This window comes from Stylophora pistillata, chromosome 9, assembly GCF_964205215.1.
Source record: "Stylophora pistillata chromosome 9, jaStyPist1.2, whole genome shotgun sequence".
NCBI classification, from domain to species: domain Eukaryota; kingdom Metazoa; phylum Cnidaria; class Anthozoa; order Scleractinia; family Pocilloporidae; genus Stylophora; species Stylophora pistillata.
The window spans coordinates 6,081,677-6,105,844 of record NC_142527.1 but is presented as its reverse complement, the minus strand read 5'-3'; the positions used below and the strand labels follow the sequence as shown (position 1 = coordinate 6,105,844).

Here is a 24,168-nt window from a genome sequence, read left to right as displayed (position 1 = left end):
TACAGAGCCCTATGGACGTGACACTGCATAAGTATCGTATTGGATTAAAATATCATGTTTTTCAGAGCATCAATTACCGAATAAGAAGAGTAATAATAGCAATAAAGAGCTAAAAGTCACTTTGAAGGTTAAATGCAACCTGCTGCGTGTACTTTCTTCTTCCATGTACAGTGTATGTTTGATTTTTAAGCTCACTAAAGGTTTACTTTTTATTTGACTAACAGTTAAAATGTCAATTGTTATGCCTAACTGTTACATCATTTGGCCGGTCTACGGCTATTGGTGAATCTCATTGAGACCCCCGGTAAAGCATCACCATGGCAAGAGGGTCTCAGTGGGGTGCTGGCTTTTACGATTAACAGTTAACCGCATTGATACCCATGCGGTAAGCGAGTTCGATTACGCGATAACAGGAAGTTGCGTTATCAGTTCTTAATATTTAACGAAGGAAAAGTTCGCTAAACAAAGATGCAGGTTCAATTCGACTCCAGCAAAAATAATGAGATACCTAGGTGACATGAGCAAGCTAGCAAGTACTGACATTGCCAAATTGTACTGTAATGTTGAAGTCATCATTAGTCAGAGGAAAACTAACGAGGCAGTCGTTCTTGAATAGTTGTTCCGATTTGTGATTGAGTTGATAGCGGTTCAAGAACAGAGGCTTCGAAATATTCCTATTGTGTACTTGAGGTAACTGACATTTATCGATTACATGCTGTTTGTAACTTTTAGCCTTTCGAAATTAAATAATCCCAGCTTTTGATGTCATTAAGCAACTTTAAGATTTCTTTTATAAAATATGACCAAACTGAGGCCGGAATAATTTACTTGATCATGAAACATAGCAAGCAATGTTTCGTCTTAGGTAAAACTAGTTGCTTCGAAGCTAGATTGCCGGCTCAGAGCATCCCCCACTCTGTCCTGCGTTAGTACCGGGTATTGTGGGCTGAGAATAGTTTTTTAAACAGATATTTTCTCTTTTTTTGTAGAAAGGCTTTCCCCACGTTTTTACTTCCAATGATTATCGTCATTTAGACTTCAAAAGTACTGAAAAACTATTTTCGTTTCTTGGCTTTGATCGTAGGAAAAATTAAATTAAATTTGACTCGATGTTTCTATCTTATCCTATGTTTGATTTAAAAACGAGATTGTCCTTAGATTTCATCTAATGATTAATACCAATCTACAGCATTGTCTAAGAAAAAAAACTTTTCCAAACGATAATCAACGAAATATAGTTGTAGTACTTTCGCTAAGCCCTCCGCGAGTCAGCATTTGCATTGCATGACTTTTCATAGTATAGAAATACCACTCATGTCAAAGTTCTTTTTTTTTCTTTTCCTGCTTTGCTATGGTTTATCCCTCATGACAAAATGCCTCGCCAGAAGATGAAAACAGCCATTTTATATTTTTACGTACTGTATTGTGCATCTGAAGTGATAACAGGTATTTATTCAATTTTTTTTATTCTTTGTTTATTCTTATGTTTTTTCTTGTTTACTTTGTTTGTTTGTTCGTTCATCTGTCTAAATTCTGAAACTCTCAAAACTTCTAATCTCTTTGATTGATCGAAAATAAATATATTATTTATACTGCGATTTACGCGCTGAAAAGGCGCGAAATACATTTACATTCACAAGCTGGTTGAAGAAGCCGAGAGCCAATCAATTGGCGCGTATCGCATTTTTCTTGTGTGAGGAAAATAATACTGCCACCCAGAACCCGCGTATCATGTTTGTTCACGTGTTCATCGTATCAAGGCGAACCACGTTCGATCTCCCCTGATAGCGTTTCACTTTTCAAAGTGTTCGGAAAATAATTGAAGGTAATCACTTTCCTCTGTTATTCAAGACTATTTTTGTTCACTCTCGCATGAGCCTAAGCTAAATAAGTAGAAAACCTTCGTATGATAACGACAAGGATTCGAAAGAACGGCAAATAAAGACCAAAACGAAAGTGGCACGGTCTAACTTATTTTATCATCTCTAGTGACCTAATTTATTTTCTATTTTTCCTGTAGCTAATGATTGGTAAGATGTCAGAGACTGTGGAAGAGGACTGGGTAAGATGTCTTTGAAATGAAATTGTTCCCGAATCTGGCTCAGAAAGTAGAATACAAAAATAGAATTGTCTAATTAACAAACAAACGAGTAAAAACTTTATACCATTACCGCCTCTCGGTAAGCTCAATGGATAGAGCGCTGGACTGTTGTGCCGGAGGTCGAGGGTTCGAGCCCCGGCCGGACCAACACTCAAGGTCTTAAAATAATTGAGAAGAATTTGCTACCTTTCTAAAACATCAAGAAATGGTTAGATATTCTAGTCTTCTCGGATAGGGACGAATAAATGGAGGTCCCGTCTCCTACAGGGTTGGGGTAGGAGACGTTAATTTCCCACACACGAGATTACTGTGTGATGGATGTCCTCCCTTGGGGTGGGATGGGTGGGATATAGGGCGCACTTAATTTGGAGCCTCGCTCTGTTGTGCGACCCTCACCACACTCTGGTGAAAGTGATTAAATAAATAAATAACCTGAATTATACACGCGTTTTGATTGGTTCTTCTAGTTCTTTTGATCTATTGGAGGATAGACGTTTAGATGACGCCAATATTAGCAATATTTTGCCTAGTTTAGTGATCATGTAAATAGAATGATTCTATGTTGTCAAGGGTCTGTTTACATCAGCGACGCGCTTGGCAGCACCTCATGTGCCCTTTTGACGTCATCTGTAATCTATTACAGCAGCATGGAATGTATTTGTTACCTAGAAAAATGGGGTAACGACATGTGTACATGCATACGAGTCAGTTTTTGTTTGTTTTTGTTTTTTTGTTTTTTCAGCTTGTGGACCGGACTGCCAACTTCTTTGCCTCACAATGCACAATTATTACAGATCCCTACATAATTCACCTCCCCTAAGTTGTGACCCTGAATTGGCGAAATCTGCTCAAAAATGGTCTGATCAACAGGCAGCAGTGGGGCATATGCACCATTCAAAATGGACGCACGAATATACCGAAAGCATTTCGTGAAAAGGATGGGGTTGGGAAGGAATGGACAGAATAGGAGGAGCCATACCTGGGGCGGTCAGATTTTGGTATTCAGAAATCAAGAACGGCTACAGATATCAAACTGGACAAGGGAATGGCCGTCCTGTCGGACATTTCCAGGCGGTAGTATGGAAAGGGGTGACAAAGTTAGGCTGCGGGCTGAATATCAAGCCAGGCGATGGCACTTACGTAACAGCACATTATGCCCCAGCCTTTCATGCAACCATGCACTATTCTCAACATGCACGGGAAAATGTCATGCCACGAAGACAACCAGGTCCGTCACTAGTCAATAGTTTCTACAGGCTAATTTTTTAAAAAAAGATACAAAAAAATATATATCATATCAACGACAACGATAAAAAACAAAAATATAAAAACTAGCAACGACTATAGTACAATGACCATAACCTTTACGAGCTCCATTTGAAATATGTAGTCTTCCCATCCCATTAACCATCATTGCACCTTCCCAGTCACTTCTTCGTTAAAGTAGTGGATTCCAAGCTAAGGAACCAGTCTCCTGGGGGGGGGGGGGAAGGTGGGGGATGTGCTGGGAGCAGTTTTGAAAGACTACATGGAGGAACATAGAGAGGATCAGCCGTCGCTAAAAGCGTATTAAAGGGTATTACAGAAGATTGGGTGCCAATAAAGGGGGAACATTAAAGTGGGAACATTAAAGTCATTCAGAGCTTTAGGGGGAATCAGGCACATTTTACTGGGACACAACCTAAATTGTCTGACCATTCCCCTCCCCCACCCCTTCCTTGTCCCTTAAAGCTTAAAGCAAGCAATCGTAAAAGGTCTCATTGTAATTAAAGTTAGAAGGAAAAAAAAGTAAACTTAAACCTCATTCACATATACTAATCTGCTTTTTGTTGTTTGTTTTGATTTGCTTTTTATCATTATTATTATTTTAAATTATTTTTCAGAATCCTCATGCGAAATCGAGTCAGACGAACGTGTTAAGTGCTCGGACAGTCTTGTCGCTCCATTCGTGACACCTAAAATGTGCCTTGACGCCGGTTGCTGCTATGACGACATGTTCATGAGTGAGCCAAATGTGAAGTGTTATAATCGAAATGGAAAGACTTGGTGCTTTCAAAGAAAACAGGCCTAAGAAAATGAACTAGCTGCCGATAAAAACTAGAATAATAATAAAAACAAGTTAAACTTACATGGCTAGATATATTTTATGAAAGCAATGAAACAATGAACACGTTTTAGTCAATTCCCTTGCTTTTCCCCATGATACCTTGCGTTGCGGTCACTAAAATGGTGGCAGGTGCTATGCGGACTGACGAAGAAACTTTTACATTTTCTGGATGCATAAGACAAGAAAACCATTCAAAGCTTTATCAAAGAAATGGCTAGTAATAAAAAATGTTTGCGAGGAAATTCGAACATCGCAAATTTTAAGAAACAATCTTGTGTACTCATGAAGAAGGTATGTACTTGATCAAAGCCATCTGAGCTATGTAACATGTGTTTCTTTCAATGATAACTACAACAGCACGAATAGTTTGACGAAAAAAAGAAATGTCCAGTTTTTGTCTCTATGTGTGATTATTTAACGCAAGGCAGCTTTCTTTAACGAAAAAGGAGACTGGTGCTTGCATTTTTCAATTCCAAACTGATAGACGTATACTGGTTACGGAGCAGGTACATGTACAGCGATCATCGAAGTGTGTCGGATTAATCGCCTTAAAGCGCATACTAGAACATCATTTTGTCAACGTAAGAGGAAGACAAAACAACAATTTATCAACTAGCCTTGGTTGGGGAGCCAGCGGACAGGTAACAAAGCAGCCCTAGCATGTTGTCTGAGATAATTTATGATTATTGCTAACTTGGATAGCAGGTGCGTTTCGTCGAATAACCTTAGACGATTTAGACGATGAACTTATGGCCTCTCTTAAGTTACTTCAAGATGGTAACTTGGTAAGAAGGGACTTGAAAAAACGTTAATATTGGTAGACACATAGAAATTATGCAATCAAGTGGCCTTTTTCAATGTTATGTAAATAATTCACGGTAAATATTTCATTTGGCTTGATTTGAGCCACAAAGGGGGCAATCCTGTGTTAATTAACTAACAGCAAACACTTGAAAATTCAGTCAATGCTAAAACCTTTCTTTAATATTGCAACGACTACGCTTTGAAAGATACGTTCCATACAGCTTTGAAGGATATTGTTGGCTCGACTCAGCTGAAAAAAGGAAAAGAATGGAAAGGAAAATATTTAAAGCTCATACAATAAATCTTCCGCTCACCATTTGTTTATATCAGAGATGACCAATGTAACGCCTTCCCAGTCGTTTTGTGTTGCGTGACGTATCCCGTCATTCCTAGTTTTTCATACGGGACAAGACTCAAGACCTTCTAGTTTTTGACCCAAAATAATACTTTTATTACGTCTTCCATGCCCACCGTTTCATTCAGTTATGGTCGGACCGTTGGTCGCCATATTAGAGGATTATTTCATTTGAGCGACAGGGCGAAAAACCGCTGGTGATTTGCGGTTAGTGTAACAATAGTTTTTTTCGAGTACTTCATATAAATAATCCCTAGTGTAATACCCCGTTTCTTGCGTTAGAATGTTGTCCCAGGTAATCTGGAAACCAGTTACCCCCCTTTTTATTTAAACAGCACGCGACGAATTCAATATTTGTGTAACGATCGACCGAAGACTTCGAAGGAACACATAGGGATGTATGGATTGCCCTACGATTTGTAGGTAACATTTCGTCACGGCTTGAACTCTCAAATGTCATTTCACATTTAGAACAAGCAATCTATTTGTTTTTCAGTTTGACTGTTTCCTTTATCGACCAGTCTAGAAATAAATGGGTCCTTATACATCAGTAACCTTCCCACTTAAGTAACGCTTCACATCGTAAGCGCGAATCAGCTGAACATGCGCAGTATGAGTCTAGTACCATGAGTGTTTGACTCCCACTATTCCACTTCAAAATGGCGGACGACAAATCAGAATGTAACACGTCATTGTGGACTCTACAGAGCCGCTGTCCTCGCAAAGAGGACTTTGCAATCAAGCTAGCAGAATCTAGTTTGATTTTACTATTCATTGGAGCTGTCAGAAAGTAGATTGGATTTATTATTGTGTACAAAAACGGTAACTTATTTACGAGAAAAATATCAAACATGAGGTTTTTTTTCGAGGATATGAAATTTTTTTTGGGCTCTTTGAAGATGAAATATTATTGCCATAACTTGAGAATGCCATGTATGTCTCCTCCTGACGAAAGCTGCAGATCTGTAAGTACATCATTTACAGCTCAAAAACAATTTTATAGTTCTACCGACACTGAAAGGAACTCCAGTTTGAATTAGTGTTACGTCAGATATGAATCGCTTCCTTTTGGCTTCAATTAGTTTATCACATTTTAGGTCGATGTTCTTCTTAAAAGTTTATGTAAGGTTTAAGCCTATTATACTCTCAACGACTGTGCCAGTTAATTAAAGAAACTTTTAACTTGTAAAACTTTGTGCCTGTGATGATTGCTGAAGTGATCTTAGTGCTTTCCCGCCGTTTTCCCACCCATACTTCTGTGTGCAGTGGGCATCGTTTCAGTCTGCGAAAATGTTACCGACCGACGCCGGCTTTTGTCTTCATTCATAAAGAGCCGTAATTGATATGTTTTGTGCGAGGGTGAAAAAGCACGGGTCTGTGACTTTGTCGATAGTACTGCTCTTTGTAACTGACATTTTGACGAGTTGAGTCACTATAACAAAGAGATATATTGCTTTCTGTTTATGGACAATGAAAATCCCAGCAATGGTCCCTTAATTCAGTTCCTTAAGCGGTTGTTGCCTGCATTTGATGCCACTAACAGTGTTCACACTGGAATACTGATATGTGGGGGCCATTTATTGTCAGCCGATAAAGATGATAGAATTCGTCATATGGAGGGATATATCCCACCAACAAAAGTACATGTAGGGGCAAAATATTCTTGTTTTCCAAAAAATTCACACAGCATGGTTTAAATTTGCCCTACCCTATGTGAATTCGGGACTTACTCTAGTTTATGCTTAATTCCTGATGAGTGTCTGGAAGGACAGAGCTTACATTTGTCACATGAAATCAATATATTATTTTTCATGAAAAAAGTTGCGCCAGTCTCCTGTTTAATTCACTTTTAGCGTTCTGGGTATGCCCTAAGGGGAGAAACTGGGGACTTTAAGCAGTCAGGACGGCAACGCCACGGAGGACGTCGATTAAAAAATGAGTTTCTACTTTTAGTTAGAATTTCGAAAATGGCTGGATGTGTTTACCGTCTCATAGGGCGCCAGACCTCAAACTCAACATAACGCATAAAAGTAGCGCTGAGTTCCAAATGTAAATTAAAATAACTTACCGCTACGGTTTACCTTCACAGACGACGCAAATTTTGGTGATTTCACGTTGTTGTTTTGCAAAGGACGGCTAAGAAATGTACAAAGTTTTAAAACGCACGTGCTGGGCTATTTTCCTGCCAATTAGATCTATTGTTTTTTCACGTTCTCGTTGCCGTAGCCGTCGTGGTTTGCATAAAGTCCCTACTGTTGGTTTGGGTACTGGGGAGACCCAAAACAAAACTACGGAGATACCCAAACCTCGGGGATCCCCAAAACACTTTTACACCGTACCCCCTCTCTTCTCTCTTCCTTCGTTTCCAGAGCCTGTCATGTCATCTGGTGAAAAATAAACTAACAGGAGCTATTATCATCATGTGTCTTCTTTAATAACCTCGTGTTCGAAGTAAAAGCATTGCCAACACTTACTGAGGTCTTATGCTTGATCACGTAGTCATGCCTGACACTGATTTTTGCCTAACCACATCGTTTTAAGGTACTTTTCCAGAAATGGGCTAAGAGCATTAATCCCCAAAGGATGTCCGATGTTGCCACGAGGTGAAATTCTTGTTAATGTATTTTCTAGATCGTGCAATTTTGACATCTGTTTAATAAACAGTCAAACTGATGCAATCTATAATTCAAATGTTAACGCCAAAGTAGCCCATTTCCGAATTACTCTTGGCCTCTTTTTCTAAACGAGATCTGGTGCTCAATCATTCTTGAGAAAATGAGTTTAATTGCATGTGAATAAAAACTTATTATCATATGAAAAGATAAGCACCAGGAGTCGCTTTGAAAATGAGGCCAAGGGTAATTCGGATATGGGCTATTGAAGAGATTAACCAAATAAAAATTGATTCTCAACACAGATGCAGTTCTCAGACTTTCTCCTCTTCGGTGGCTAATTTCCAAAGAATAACAAAACTGGTGCCGAAAACCACCAACGTAAAATTGGCTTGTGTGCTTATCGCATCGTTATAACAACACCAACGACAAAATACTCGCAGTTATTCCCGAATAAGCGATAATCCATTGGACCAAGTTTGGAAATTAGCCCTTTTAACAATCTCCTAGGAGGAAAATAATTTCTCTCTACGCTTTTCTACATTCACTATATCCCCTGCTTTGGCGTAATCTTCGAAATTTTCTTTCTTTATGACGGCTTTCTCGAAGGTTGAACTTACGGAACTCGTTTCAAATTTCCATGCCTCATTAATTCATGCTGATTACGTGAATTGAACGGCTGTGATACCGGATGTGCGATGATGCTACTAGGTGAAATTCTTGCTGATATATTTTCTTGATTCGTGCAGTTTTACATTTGTTTTGTTCATAGTTACATTGGCTGCACCTTGGAAATCTGGTTCACTAGACTGTACAAGAATTACGCTAGATAAATTTCGATGGCTGTCTTCAATAGGCTATTTGTCAGCAACTTCAAATATTCTTCCCTTTCGATAGGAATTTTACACATGGGCGTCAAGAAAGAGCAACTGGATCCAATCAATTATTCATTATTTTATTCATCCATTCATTTGTTCGTTATTTCGTTTGTTCACTTAATCATAAATTTATTCATCCATCCTTCCATTCTTCCGTTCGTTCATTCAGTTCTTTATTCCTACAGTTGCTCGCTCAATCATTCACTTCATTCCTTCATTCACTTCATTAGCACACCCATTCATTCATACAGTTATATAACTATTTCTTGCTTCATTTATTCCACCTTTGTTTTCTTCTCTGCTGGTTCAATAACCTCTTGTTCATGCTCTGGTTCTCTCTTCCTTTTATTCTTCTTATTCTTTTTCTTCTTTTTGTTGTTCTTACATTTCCTTGGAAGACCTATTTTGAAGAACAACAACACGTATTAAGCCAAGAGGGAGTACTCAAGAGGGGGAGTATTTTGCTATGAAGTCTAAGAATCTAGTTCACAGCGCTAGTATGAGGGACAAGATGTTACCTTCGTCTCCTTCATCCTCCACTGTTTTTTCCAGTGCATCGTATGTTGATGCTGGAGCTGGACCAAACGTCACCTACAAAAAAAAACCTTGTGGAAGTATGACAGCAGCGTAAACACACCAAAGTGCTTTTACTCCTTGTCACACTCCCACGGTATACATAGCAGACTTAGAGTAAATTGGTTTTATTTAAATTTATCTTGATTGATTAAACATGTTTAGTAAATTAACATTTATTAATCTTTAGATTAACACCAACCAACTCGTCCTAGTCAAACCAGTCCAGCCAGTCCAGACCAATCCAGTCCAGACCAATCCAGTCCAGCCAGTCCAGATCAATCCACTCCTGACCAATCCGGTCCAGGCAGTCCAGACCAATCCAGTCCAGCCAGTCCAGACCAATCCAGCCAGTCCAGACCAATCCAGTCCAGCCAGTCCAGACCAATCCAGTCCAGCCAGTCCAGACCAATCCAGTCCAGCCAACCCACACCAATCCAGTCCAGCCAGTCCAGCTAGTCCAGACCAATCCAGTCCAGCCAGTCCAGACCAATCCAGTCCAGCCAGTCCACACCAATCCAGTCCAGCCAGTCCAGCTAGTCCAGACCAATCCAGTCCAGCCAGTCCAGACTAATCCAGTCCAGCCAGTCCAGACCAATCCATTCCAGCCAGTCCAGACCAATCCAATCCAGCCAGTCCAGACCAATCCAGTCCAGCCAGTCCAAACCAATCCATTCCAGCCAGTCCAGACCAATCCAATCCAGCTAGTCTAGACCAATCCAGTCTAGCCGGTGCAAACCAATCCAGTCCGGCTGGTCCGGAACAATCCAATCCAGACTAATGTAATTTATTTATGAATATTTGTTATGCTTACCTCATCATCTTCTAGATCATGATCTTTGTCTGTCTCCTATAAGATGGTAAAATGCAAATGAAAAATAAATCTTTACACATTCAACATCTCTGAGTAAACATCTCAATATGGCACTACATATACATATACCAAGCTTTCCTTTGTTTCCTCTTTTGCACTTTCAGCCATAAAATCTCACATTCCAGTCTATTAAAGCAACCATTCATTTCTATCTCCATCTACAGGGCTAAATTAATTTGATTAAACTAAAAGGGTTTGTATATCACCATTGTATTGATTATTTTTAACCAAACCCACTCAAAGGTAATTTTCCATTGGAATAAAGCATTCACCTTAATATTACTTCTCCTCATCTCAATCTCAGCAGTGATACTGGCTTGGGGCTCTTGGTTGGACTGCAGAGCAATACAACAACATATCAAATGTTTTGTCTATAAAATATTCAAAATCAATAATTTTTTTCACACCAAATCCCCTATTGGGGCTTTTCAGTGACAATACGGAGCTTAGTAATAATAATATACCAGGTACATAAAAAAATTCTAGCCCTAACATTGTATGTGTCCAAAGGCATTATAAATTTAACTGCCAAAATTCAAAAGTTATGGTTCGTTGGTGATTGGGTTGATTGATTAGTTGGAACTAATAAACTGATAAGATTAACAACAGGTATAGGCTCTATTTCAGCAGACTCTTTCTCATTACATTAAAGGATTGAAAGAAACTCACTTAGGGCAATATTTATTCTCATTTTGTGATCATTACCTTTTCTTCACTTACTTTGGCCCTTGGCAATTTCATTCTAGGAAAAAACATTTGAAGAGGTTAAAATAATACATAAATTAAACACAAACATCAGATTTATCTTGCCAGATGTAGATTTCCATTAAGGTGACATATATCTTGATGGGTGACATGCTACTAATCAGCATCTTATGATTGTTATATTGCACTAGTTAATATTATTTTACTGACTATTCGAGGGGATTTTGGTTTGAACCTTATCTCCTCCTTGGGATAGGCATTGACGAATGATAGCATTCCACAATTGCATGTACATTACCTTTCCTTGGCAATATTTGTGACCCTTTCTGAAGCATTGGCCAGTGCATCCTTGAATTTTTGTACATCAAAGTTCGTTTCTACAAAAAAATATACTTAATTTTTAAGTATTTCATACAACAATAGCACCTCCTGACACTTATTTAACATACTATACTTAAAACTTATGTAACCATTTATGTTAAGACAAACAAGCATGATTACCATAGCTGTCAGCTGCAACAAAATTAATTTGGAAACAATTTCAGAACAAATACTGCTCAAAACATATCAATTAAGCTATAGGATTTACTTCTTACCATTTACAATTTCCAAGCACTGTGGAATTTGGGATGGGACCACAACAAGCAGTGTGGTTTGTTCTCCCACTCCATATTTGGCTTTAACTAGGAGATGATCACATATATAAAACATTTATGATTAAGATGTGCATCGGTTCATCACCATTTATTCTCATTTCACCTGTAGATGCATAATGCCACGTGCAAGGCTGTAGTCTAGCAGTGCCTGGTGGCCCTTGGCGCCTTACTTTTGCTCTTGGGGAACTCAGGAATTTTTGTTTTTTCATACAAAGCATATGCTGGGCAGCCTAGATTTCATATTTTCATTGCACTGGGCTCCATTCAATTTTCCTTAGAGCATGGCCTTGCATGTGGGTTTCTCTTACCAACAAAGGCTCTGGTGACAGATGGTAAGCCAGTCACCCACCCTCCACCTGATCCTGGTGTTTGGAAGGGCAGATCTTAACACCGGGAATTGCTCCCTACCCTTTTCGTTCAGTGTGGGTTCTTTGGTATTTCCACTACCAGTTTTAACATGTGGAGGCGAAGGAGACAAGGCTAATATCTTAATGTCACTGCCCAATGACATCATCTTCTGAACTGAAGTAGATGGTGATCTGCTCTCCTGAAGGGCTCAAGACAAGAAATTCCTGCTGGGCTTTGGTAGATTTTGAGTTGGCTACAAAGTTACTGGAATTTAATATGTGGCCTTCGTTTCAATTGAAAGAAAGATTCCCTCATGACTATTTTTGCAGTTCAACTGTTACTTTTGGAGAAACACAGGTTGAAACATGCATTCACACAATAAGTCATTTAGCACAGTTTTGTGATATTCATGGGTGAATTACATAGAGGTTAAACTTGTTTATGTCAACTTGTATAGTTCCGAAATTGCAGGCATGGAAAATGTTTACTTAAACTATCAATAAGTTAACTCACCTTTAGACACTTCATTTGACTGGGTATCAGCAACCTAAATTAAAACTTTATGGTGCCAACCGTTGTTTAACACCCGGAAAAAATATATGTATATAATATGCATATTTAACAATTATTCGCCAAAGGCGTGGTGAATATCATCAAATAATCGACAATATTCACCGAATCTGAGGCGAATAATTGTTTATTTATAATGCCTTACAATGTACAAAGGTCTTACAGAGGCCTTACAAAGGAAAAGTTGTATCGATGTTGAAAGTTTCAACATCGATACAAATGATTCAACATGCTTTCAATATCTTTTACGTTTTCAACAATGTTGAAAAAATTAGGTTCAACAAATTGTTCAGTTTATGCTGAGGTAAATGTTAAAGTCTTTTAAACAGGCCTTAATACTGAACAGCTTTCTGCAAACTTCTTAAGTATAAATTCAAACTCATTCAGTACAGTTTCTAACTCATTCAGTACATCTGTGTACTGAATAAGTTTGTTTTTGATGAGCTGTCACATTACGCATCGATGAGTGGACACTTTTTACTTTTCGAGTGTGTTAAGCATACGCAACAAGTTAAAACTTAGCTCATTGGCTAATTTTGTACTAGTTAGTTCATTCCAGATTCTTTTTTGGCATTCCAAAAAGGTTTTAGCCTGTGTTACTAATAACAGATATGAAACATTCACATACAGGTAACACTCACAATGATCATTTGGGATTACATCTAGCTTCTTAATTGGGGTTTAAGGTCAAAACTTTTTTGGTTGGGATTTGCCTGACTTTTTTATGTGGCTTTTGCAGGTAAAAATCAGATTTAGGTAAAAAAAAATACTATAGCCATGGCTGAATCTCCATTCCCTATGTCCCCCAACATGTGCAGAAACTCTGTTCTTTTCTTGTAGGTTTATCATTTGATAAACAACTAGCACACCTTACATTGAAATCAGCGTATAGAGTTAACCCTTTAGGCCCAAAGAGTGACTAGCATCAAATTTCTCCTTGTAAGATCAAAAATTTGTGAATCAAGAGTGGTTGTAAGAATTAAGGACAAGACAATGTTCACTATATCAATTTTTTTTTAATATTTCACCAATGTCTCCCATTAATTGTATAGATAATGTGTAAGTCTTGAGGGTTAAACAATTAAGGCACTTTTCAATCATTCTCACTGATAGAGCGAGTTACTGATTATATCACAGCTTCTGCATTACGATTGCTTTTGTTTTTGTGCTAAGCTCATTGTTTATTGTCATAATGCTAGAGTAAGATATGCACGTTGTTGTGTAGTTTCCATTTCTTATTATTCACAACCTACTTGTGATGTAAATTTTAAAATATCCTTACTTACCTGAGAAGGAAATCAGCAGATTTTTCAGAATTATTCTGACTGAATAGTACCAGGAGGCACACTGCTGCATCTTCTCTTCCTTGCCACAACATCTGTTAGACAAGTAATTGTATTATGTATTATAATGCAGCGGCAGTTTGATCGTCTAGTACAAAATAATATAACTAGCGATAATAGAGGATTAGTGAATGCATTCGAGTATCCATTACTGCGGAAGTCTGATGTGCAAATACTGAAACTGATTACAAGTCTGTGACATATATGAATTAGGTTTCTTCCTTGTTTTCAGGAAAACAGGTGAAAAGTTTTTTTTAAACTGGTAAGACAGTCAGGCAAATTGCAATAATGTTCATTATTACGTTTGTTATTTACATCTGCTCAGTTAGCTTTGCTCTCCATTGCAAGTGGTCTGTGGATTAAGGAGATTTCAATGTGTAATAATTGAAGAAATACTGTTATGTAATTAAAACAAAGAAAGAACTTCTGTACCTCTTTCAGAGAATGGGTCATGAAAGGTGGCAACACAACCTTTCCTTTGGTGACAGATGTCACCTTTTTTATTATAAGGGCCACCTCTTCTGTATGGCCCTTATAATCTTTATCATTTTCTTCTAAAAAACACAAACTTAAAGAACAATACAGTCCATGTCAAAAGTAAATGCTTTGACAGCTATGATTATAATATTAAATGTAATAATAATAATAATAATAACAAATATTATTAATGGTAATAAAAGTAACCCTTATGATAATAAGCAAAATACAGAGGATAATCTTCAATAGTCCCCAAGATAATTTGAGGAGTAATGAATGATATTTTATGAAATGGTGACAAAATATCATCTTGTGTTTTATGTTCATTAATTAAATCCATATCTTTCTTGGTAAGACTAAATTGTGTGCAAGAAAAATAGCATGATACTAAGTTCATTATTTATACATTGTAGGTCAAACTGAAATTATAGTTAAAATGCTTTCAATCAAGGTTGAAATCAATTTCCCTTTAATATTTTCTAGCAATAATTTGTCATAGATGATGAATGATTATGGTAAAAAGACAAAGGCAAGTGAGGACCAACACAGCTTGAAATCCTTTTAACTTAAGTTGAATTATTACCAACACCATGTGTATGTGTTCACTTCTAAATTCCAATTTGATCAGGAACTCTAGCACCACAGGTTTGTTACTAAAAAGACTAGCTATTATGTGCTACCCTTGTTAAACAAAGTCAGTTAGGTAGGTTGAAATCAATTTCCTTCGTAAAAAATAAATATATACCCACTTTCAGGAAATCTAATGGTGGAAAAGTCTTCCACAACATTCCCAACTGAAAAACAATTTTTGTATAATTATATGAATTACATCCACTTTGAATCGAAGTTTACCTATTTGGCCATTTTCAAGCCTAATATTGATGTCAACAAAAAATATTATAATCTTGCACTTACAAATTAGGAAGCCATTTAAATTACATGCAAGCATGCAAATGATGCAAAGACTTTATGAAGTGCAATTATAGTTTCAGCTGAATAGATACTTCACATGCTACAAATTAACAGTGGCTGAAGTTAGTTATACACACACGTATATGCCAAGCATATCCCACCTACCTATTTCTGGCTCCATCGCTAATACTTTAATATGATCTGTTGACACAATGTTATTTGCAGGAAGTATTATCATAATGATAAGTCATTTTAACCAACATGCATGGATTGGCTGCCCATGCCTTTCTTTGTTTGTCACTGAGAGTTGAAGATTTTAGGGCAGCAAGAGGGATGTGTTCATTTTTTATAACTTAGACAAATCTAGGCTGATATAGAATTTAGTCATTACCTTTAGCATGACTGTGAAGGTGTAGTCTGATCGTCCGGGTGAGTGTAGTCCTGAGAAGGACTGTTGTCGGTGGCAGTGACTGACGTTTCGACAACCTGTGCGGAAGTCATCATCAGAGTCAAGTGAGTGATTGTAGTCAGTAGAATGTTCTTATTCCAGTTCGTGTGAAATGATCGGTTGGTTTTGCCGTGATGTTATTGGCTGTAAGACTCAAGTGACGTAAGTCGTTCGTGATTGGTCTGTTTCGGTCTGTCGGTAAAGCTAGGTTGTTCTTTTTCGGTCGTTTGTGATGTTTATGTCGTGAATGAGTCGTTTGTATGGGGCGGGTAGTTGTTGACATCTGTTTAGGGGAGTCTGTTCTAAGTTAGTAAACCAGCTTTCCAGAGTCAGTCGTTGAAAATAATCAGTGCTGTAGGTTAGGCATTGCGCAGAGTCCCAGTCAATGTTGTGGTTGGTAAGTCGATGGTGTTCAGCAATGTGATTGCTGACATCACCTTTCCTCGTCGCCCGTCTGTGTTCAGTCAGTCTTGTTGTGAGGTTTCTGCCAGTCTCACCGATGTAGGAGGCTTGGCAGTCGGAACAATTGATCTTATAAATCGTTCCCTGTCTGTTCCTCGGTTCGTCTTTGTCTTTAACGTTGGTTAGTAACTGACGTAGTGTGGTGATGGGTTTGTGGGCGACGCGGATATTGAAGGGTAGTAAGATGCGCGAGATGTTTTCAGACATACCTTTTATGTACGGTATGGTTGCTGTAGTCGTAGGGGTTGCGGTGTCGTTTGTTTCGGTAGTGGTAGTGGGTCGGTGAGTGTTTCGTCGGATGAAGTCGTTGTTGTAGTTGTTCTTCGTAAAAACACGGTGAAGGTATTTGTTCTCGTCGGATAAGCTGTCTGTCGAGTCACATACTAGTTGTGCGCGTCGTGTTAGGGTTGTGATAGTTGTGGCTTTGTGTGATGTAGGGTTGTAGGATGACTCGTCTAGTAATCTGTCATTTACTGCATTACGTTCACTTGGACGACAGAGCGAAAGACTTGCGAATGACTACATCACCTACGCAAGCACTGTCAGGCGAATACGACAACAACTCTGGTTCAATCACCGCTGTAAAGATCACGGCCTTTTTCCGGCCGGGCTCAAACTTAAGCCCCCTTTGAACACACAGGAGGCCATCCAGATCGTCAAAGCCACCTGCAGACGACTGGTCAAAGCGCGGATAAATGATTGCCACAGAAGACTCAAACACCACAGAAACAAATTACGACAACTACACGACCAACTGAAACAACTGATACCAACTGACCTACTTGACACCGTTACGACAATTGCCGACAAACGAGCCAACAAGACTACTGAACGCGCCCGCACTGGACATCAACAAAAATTGACACGACTGCTACGAGACAAAGAAGAGAGACGAAGCAAACCGGACGACAACTGGGTAAATAACATTTCTTCTCGTTCCTTAGACAAGACTGAAACTCGGGTACTATCATACGGACTAAAACGCTCAGTAACACCTAAACGCATACCGACTGAGGCTATTGTATCTAGTGTTGAGGCGGCCCTGTCTCGGCAACGAGAACTATCTGAGCCGACCAAGGATAACATCAGAAGCAGAATTGCCTCCACTATACAATCAACGTCACTACATGACAGCAACTTGACTAAAGACGAACAACGCGCACTGAAACGACTGAGAAACGACTGAGAAACGACTGAGAAACGACGAGAACATAGTTATCCTACCAGCCGACAAAGGACGAGTTACTGTTGTTATGGACAAAACTGACTATCACGACAAAATGGACGCACTAGTTAACGACAAACGAACCTACGAAGAACTCAAACGTGACCCAACTCCTGCCCTTCAACGTAAACTCAACAGTAAACTACTGACACTCAAGAAAACGAACGCCTTTGACAACCAACGGTACTATCGACTGAGGTGCTCGGTACCACAGCCACCGAAACTCTACGGTTTGCCGAAACTACACAAACCTGGTTTCCCGATGCGACCTATTGTTTCTTTCTGTGGCTCTCCCACATACCAACTATCCAAGTACCTGACGACAATACTACAACCGCTAACCGACAAATCCAGACATAAACTACAATCCACTGAAGACTTCATTAACGCTACCAAGACTGTTCAGATACCTGACGACTACAAACTAGTGTCATTTGATGTGAAATCACTGTTCACAAGTATTCCACTTCAATTAGCATTACAATGCACTGAGACTGCAATCCGAAAATCTACCGAACCACTACCGCTACCGACAGACGACATCATGGACTTGCTAAACATTTGCCTAACGTCTACTTACTTTCAGTACAACGGTAAACACTACAAACAGTTACACGGCACTGCCATGGGGTCTCCAGTTTCTGTTGTTATAGCAGAAATTGTGATGCAGAACATCGAGGAACGCGCCCTTTCGACTTGCCGACAAACGATACCGCTTTGGTTACGTTACGTTGACGACACATTCACCGCCGTTCGACACGACGAAATTGACGCATTCCACAACCACCTTAACGAACAAAACACGGACATACAGTTTACCAGAGAAGTCGAAGAAAATGGCAAACTTCCTTTTCTAGACTGCCTGGTAAGCCACAACGACAACTCATTACGAACGACAGTTTACAGGAAACCGACACACACCGACAGATTACTAGACGAGTCATCCTACAACCCTACATCACACAAAGCCACAACTATCACAACCCTAACACGACGCGCACAACTAGTATGTGACTCGACAGACAGCTTATCCGACGAGAACAAATACCATCACCGTGTTTTTACGAAGAACAACTACAACAACGACTTCATCCGACGAAACACTCACCGACCCACTACCACTACCGAAACAAACGACACCGCAACCCCTACGACTACAGCAACCATACCGTACATAAAAGGTATGTCTGAAAACATCTCGCGCATCTTACTACCCTTCAATATCCGCGTCGCCCACAAACCCATCACCACACTACGTCAGTTACTAACCAACGTTAAAGACAAAGACGAACCGAGGAACAGACAGGGAACGATTTATAAGATCAATTGTTCCGACTGCCAAGCCTCCTACATCGGTGAGACTGGCAGAAACCTCACAACAAGACTGACTGAACACAGACGGGCGACGAGGAAAGGTGATGTCAGCAATCACATTGCTGAACACCATCGACTTACCAACCACAACATTGACTGGGACTCTGCGCAATGCCTAACCTACAGCACTGATTATTTTCAACGACTGACTCTGGAAAGCTGGTTTACTAACTTAGAACAGACTCCCCTAAACAGATGTCAACAACTACCCGCCCCATACAAACGACTCATTCACGACATAAACATCACAAACGACCGAAAAAGAACAACCTAGCTTTACCGACAGACCGAAACAGACCAATCACGAACGACTTACGTCACTTGAGTCTTACAGCCAATAACATCACGGCAAAACCAACCGATCATTTCACACGAACTGGAATAAGAACATTCTACTGACAACAATCACTCACTTGACTCTGATGATGACTTCCGCACAGGTTGTCGAAACGTCAGTCACTGCCACCGACAACAGTCCTTCTCAGGACTACACTCACCCGGACGATCAGACTACACCTTCACATGTTACCCCCGGGTTCAAACCATTTACTGCATTTAGCATGACTGTTGCCAGTCGAGACGGTTGTGGCATCTGTTATGATGCAGTCCAATTCTAGAATGTAATGATATGGTTTAAAAATCAATATCAGAGTATCAGGAGAATTAATGTTGCCTTTAGGCAACAAAAAAAAAATTAGTTTTTACACCAAATTTAAATGCTGGGCACCCTGGATTTCAGAGATTCTGATTTGTAGTCTCCCATACATTTTTCTTAATGCAGTGTTGTTTTTTTAAATAAATTACTAGTATAAAGTATGACTTATTGACCTACCAATATCACAGTTTTGCTCCTTGTCACCAGAAGGTGTAGTTACATTGCCATCTGAAAAAAAAAAAAAAAAAAGCAATAACTTTTGAAATATGGGATTGGTCTTTACAATACAGTTATAATATTCTTGAGTACCAGATCCACTATTTCTAGTGATTAAGTGGTAACTATAATATTACCATCTCCAGAGCTCACACCTGCCCTCTGTGCCATGGCATTTAACAGCCTGTGTGTAGCAGCTACAAAAAACAATATTTTTGTTTAAACTAAATAAAGGTATAGAATTGAAGATGCTATGAAATACTGTAAAGATGAACTTGTCGAAATCTTTCTGATCTCCAGGATCATAAACATAACTGTTGTTGTTAAAAATCAAATTCAGATTAAAATTGTTTCAACCTAGTTTAATTATCAATGATAATTAATTATCAATAATTGTTTCAGAACCCTAGTCGTGAGTAATCAGGGTCAAGACACGAAGCAATTTGAGAATCAAGGCTGCAAACATTTTGCAAGATCTTCATTTTAAACTACAACATAATCCTGGTCTCAAGGCAAAGAATCAAGACAATGTGACATTCATGGAGCTCTTTCAACTTGGATTTTTCTCCTCTACCCGTTCTCTAGCACATTCTGATTTGTAAATCTGCTAATACTTAGAATTGGCATACCTCCATTTTGAGGCGGCATAATGGTCAAATCCACTGTTGTGGTGGATTGTGTTGACGTTGAGGTAGCTGGAGCTGAATTGTAAGGAAAAAAGATGTTAATTAACCAGTTGATGCCTGAAATGCCTCAAACCACCTGTCAGAAAGTTAAATTACCTTTTACAATACGACTTTTAGGGAAATGGCAGTAGTTCAAATTAAATTGTACCTTTTATTTTGGTCATGTATGATAATAAATTTCGAACAAAGGAAAACAAATTAAAACTAAAGATTAAACATCAGCATCAATTCAGGAGGGGATAAAGGCCATACGACACCAACAAGCAATTATGGATAACAATTATTGCTCTCTCGTGCCATTCAACCGCCGCCTGGTTAGCTCAATTGGGAGAGCGCCGGACTGCTGTGCGGGAGGTCGAGAGTTCAATACCGGCCGGACCAACACTCAGGGTCTTAAAATTAACTGAGAAGAATATGCTTCCTTTCTTTAACATCAAGAAATGGTTAGATATTCTAGTCTTCTCGGATAGGGACGAATAAATGGAGGTCCCGTCTCCTGCAGGGTTAGGGGCAGGAGACGTTAATTTCCCTCGCACGAGATTACTGTGTGATGGATGTCCTCCCCTGGGGTGGGATGGGTGGGTTACAGGACCCCCGTTGATACCAGTGTTTACTACACTGAAGGGGCTATCCTGTATAAATATAGATGTCTGTCTGTCTGTCTGTCAGACAATGTAACGCAATAACAGGACCCAGAGGTTTCATTTAGTGTACGTCAGCGGGAAATTGGCTCGCTGTAAACATAGTCTTGCCAGCCTGCAGCCTGTCATGAGCTCATCCACCTCATTTCTTTTGTGACGAGTGAAAAGTACTGCTCAAAACCTTAAAGGGAAACCCCTGAGGACTTAGTACTTAGAAATGGATATTATGGTGCAAACCACGTCATTTACGAATCATGACAAAAACGAATCCGTACCTGATTGCTGCGAGTGAAAATAAACCTTTTTTTTTGTGCGCCGCAGAATAATGGCGCACAAACTCTTCCCCACTCATCACGCCTGTCTTGACAGTGGCCATACTATGGCCTCTTTCGTAAGACTTGACAAAGGTCAAACTGTAAGAATCAAATAAATGGTTTATTAAGTGAATCATTATGTTGTTTTATGTTATCAGAACGTAAAGTTATGAAAACAATCAAAGAACAGGGATCACGTCCCTGTCCGCTATCTATGCATGGGTATTTCTCTCAAATATTGTTAAAGAATCCCAAAACAACTCTGATCTTCTAATAAGAAGAGGGTGCATCAGCATGTGCTAATAACTCAGCGTATCATAATTAAACCTATGAAGTGTTCTTAAAGTTATAAAGACAAATTAAAATGTCAGTTATCCAGCCTATCATCAGCGGTAACACTCATCATCAAAGCCAACAACATCACATTCAACATGTTTGCAGTTTGTGTTTGCAGGTTAAAAAACCCATTCCCAGGTCTCTCTTATTCACCCTTTCATCACGTGACTTTGCCCACGCTCTTCTCACACAACAGGCAGGCTTCGCCATACCCAAGTATACTTGTGTAAAAAAGTGTCATCACTAATATAAACCACAGAGATTGTTCACCCCTTCTTCGGATAACTAATTCCTGGCGAGCCCTAGCGGGGCGGCAGCGTATTCTTTACAATACGGACAAAAAGCCAAATTTTGAAAAAATTTTTCGATCTCGACCAATGCCCGTTGATGTAAATAACTCGACCATTGAGTTACATTTGCCTGTGGAGACACAAAATAACCTTGCAATCATAGATTCAAAATGTGGATCACTCGCTGAAGCTAAATATTCAGCAAAATGTGGATCGCTCGTTAGCTAACTATTCAACTGCATACACAAATGACTGTTTAGGCTAGGGTCAAATTCTGAGTTGATTTCATCCGCGGAGAGGATCCATTCGTCGTGGAGCTAATTGTATTTCAACCTTTGAATCAAAAGAAAACTCCTTGAGCGCAACATTAATAAGTTGTCATTTGCTCAATGACGTCGAACATCCCTCAAAATGTTTTGGTCTTGCCGAAAGGCTTTTAGCGAATTTTGAAGGACAAAAGCTTGATTGTTATATATAAAGCATAAAATATGGAGAGCGCCGACAAGGGTTGATGAATGTGAATGACACCATTCATCCTTGCCTTTCATTTTGTTCAGCATTGATGAATACTTTCACAACTTACAAGCAGGCAGTTGCTATTTTTAGAAATGTCACTCTGACTTCTTTAAGTGAATCAAATGATTCATTTTATACTTTTGACCCTCACGCTGGAGACGGTGATGATGTGCCAAATTCACAGCAACTTTATCAAAATTTAGGTGATTTAGGTGAACCTGGAACATTCTTTTCTTCTTTAGCAGATGAACTGACACGTGAGTGTTTTGAAATTATCCCTCTGACGCCAGCACCCATGTTCACATTGGAACTACTAGTTAATAATTGACCACCGTAATGAATCTATAATTTAGGTGCATGCTCGTCATCGGCTAAGCTTGAAGTATTCATAGTACATTGACAAGAAAAGAAATTTTGAAAGTTTTCAAGTAAAATCTACATAGAGGCTCACCTTTTCAGATCAATTCCGAGCAAAGTAGGGAAGCTAGCAAGCAGCAATCTCCCCATGGCTGCATCTGTATGGTTTTTTGTAAATGAGATGTCAACCAACCTCCCACTTGCCTTCAAGGCTTCCATCTTTTTCCCAGACGGTGCTTTCGACAAAGGTCGGTCTAAATAAATAAAAGTCCTCATGAAGGATCGCTTACTGTACTGCACGTCTGTTTGCTATTCCAAGGCTGACATGTTCGTAGCGCGGTGTGGTGAAATTGAAGAGACGCGAATGTAATACGAACAAAACGTTTAAAATGAATGAGTCAATCATCGTATTACAAAATCATCGAATTACATCATTCACAGAATTACAAATTAAGGGCGGTGTTTTTGCACTCGTTTTAGCAAGAAGTTCCAAATGCAGACATGAACATCAGAAGCAATCTTGGTAAATCTTGATAAGCTATTTTTCTGGCCGAAAAAAAGAAAAAAATTATGACTCGAAGAAAAGCCTCACCGCGCGTGTAATATGTAATCCGAAGACTCGTGTTGCTCTTCATAACAGTTCCTGAGGGAGTGTTCGGTGACGGCTAAATGTAAATCGATTACTCTTTTATTCGCAATCTTTAACAATAAACGTTTGGCATTAACGAATGATTCTGATGACGGGCGATGTGAAAAAGACAAAGAATCCAGTTTTGAATAGTATCTTTATTTCTCATTGACATATACACTGCAATTAGAGCAACGAAAATTCCAGTCTTTGTGATTGTCTCACCTCATCTGTGAGCCAATCAGTGAAAAGGAATCGTTAAGGACTTCACTTGTCAGATCTAGCAGTTGTCCGGCGCAGTGTGTTATAAGTACGAGTCATCTTCGTTTTTGTCTGTGCACGAGTTGTTGCTTTAATAATTTGTTAGAAACTTTACTTGAATAAATGCGCAGCTTTTTTAGTTGACCCACTTGGGTATATTTTGAATATAGTTGCGAAATTAAAAAGACAAAGAATGAGAAAAAAAAATATATGGCTTTTGCTGTGTTCTTCGCCAATAGCAAACTATTCAAAATTGCAGCTCCCGAATAAGAGCCGCCGTGTAATAAACGTCCCCTTCCTGTATCAGGCATCGGCCTTTTTTTTAAAAGTTTATATTTTACACTAACCATCTTAATTTACAAACTGAATGTTAAGTAATAGCAAGGGGAGTTTGACACTATGAAGGTATTGCGAATCAGCTATATCTTTCCATAATGTATAGTT

At 39.1% G+C, this 24,168-nt stretch overlaps 2 protein-coding genes and 1 long non-coding RNA gene across 3 annotated transcripts; 1 reads left to right on the top strand and 2 right to left on the bottom strand.

Moving 5' to 3' along the window:
- The first annotated feature begins 550 nt into the window (after positions 1-550).
- On the top strand, positions 551-4,211 carry LOC148722935 (uncharacterized). The gene is made up of 5 exons (XM_088732985.1): positions 551-690; positions 1,386-1,446; positions 2,021-2,062; positions 2,844-3,329; positions 3,985-4,211. Exons 4-5 carry the CDS (start codon positions 3,056-3,058, stop codon positions 4,170-4,172), a joined length of 462 nt encoding a protein of 153 aa, XP_088589111.1. The 5' UTR covers positions 551-690; positions 1,386-1,446; positions 2,021-2,062; positions 2,844-3,055; the 3' UTR covers positions 4,173-4,211.
- Positions 4,212-8,843: 4,632 nt separating this feature from the next.
- Positions 8,844-15,496, bottom strand: LOC111325899 (uncharacterized). Its single transcript, XM_088734373.1, is given in 12 exon segments — positions 8,844-9,257; positions 9,376-9,448; positions 10,245-10,280; positions 10,577-10,639; positions 11,010-11,046; positions 11,308-11,386; positions 11,606-11,692; positions 12,527-12,607; positions 13,877-13,961; positions 14,359-14,480; positions 15,153-15,197; positions 15,481-15,496. Coding segments are annotated over 12 exon segments (849 nt in total). The 3' UTR covers positions 8,844-9,132.
- A 3,832-nt stretch (positions 15,497-19,328) lies between these two features.
- On the bottom strand, positions 19,329-20,394 carry LOC148722934 (uncharacterized). The gene is made up of 4 exons (XR_015991625.1): positions 20,325-20,394; positions 19,833-19,892; positions 19,657-19,707; positions 19,329-19,437 (listed from the first exon to the last, which is right to left on the bottom strand). It is a non-coding gene; the product is annotated as an uncharacterized LOC148722934 (long non-coding RNA).
- Between the last annotated feature and the right edge of the window lie 3,774 nt (positions 20,395-24,168).

What these genes read in the sequence shown, in the direction of transcription:
- LOC148722935 (XM_088732985.1), top strand. Translation starts at nt 3,056, where the DNA reads ATGGACAGAATAGGAGGAGCCATACCTGGGGCGGTCAGATTTTGGTAT. An exon ending in CATGCCACGAAGACAACCAG is followed by an intron (nt 3,330 to 3,984) that starts GTCCGTCACTAG and finishes ATTATTTTTCAG; the next exon opens with AATCCTCATGCGAAATCGAG.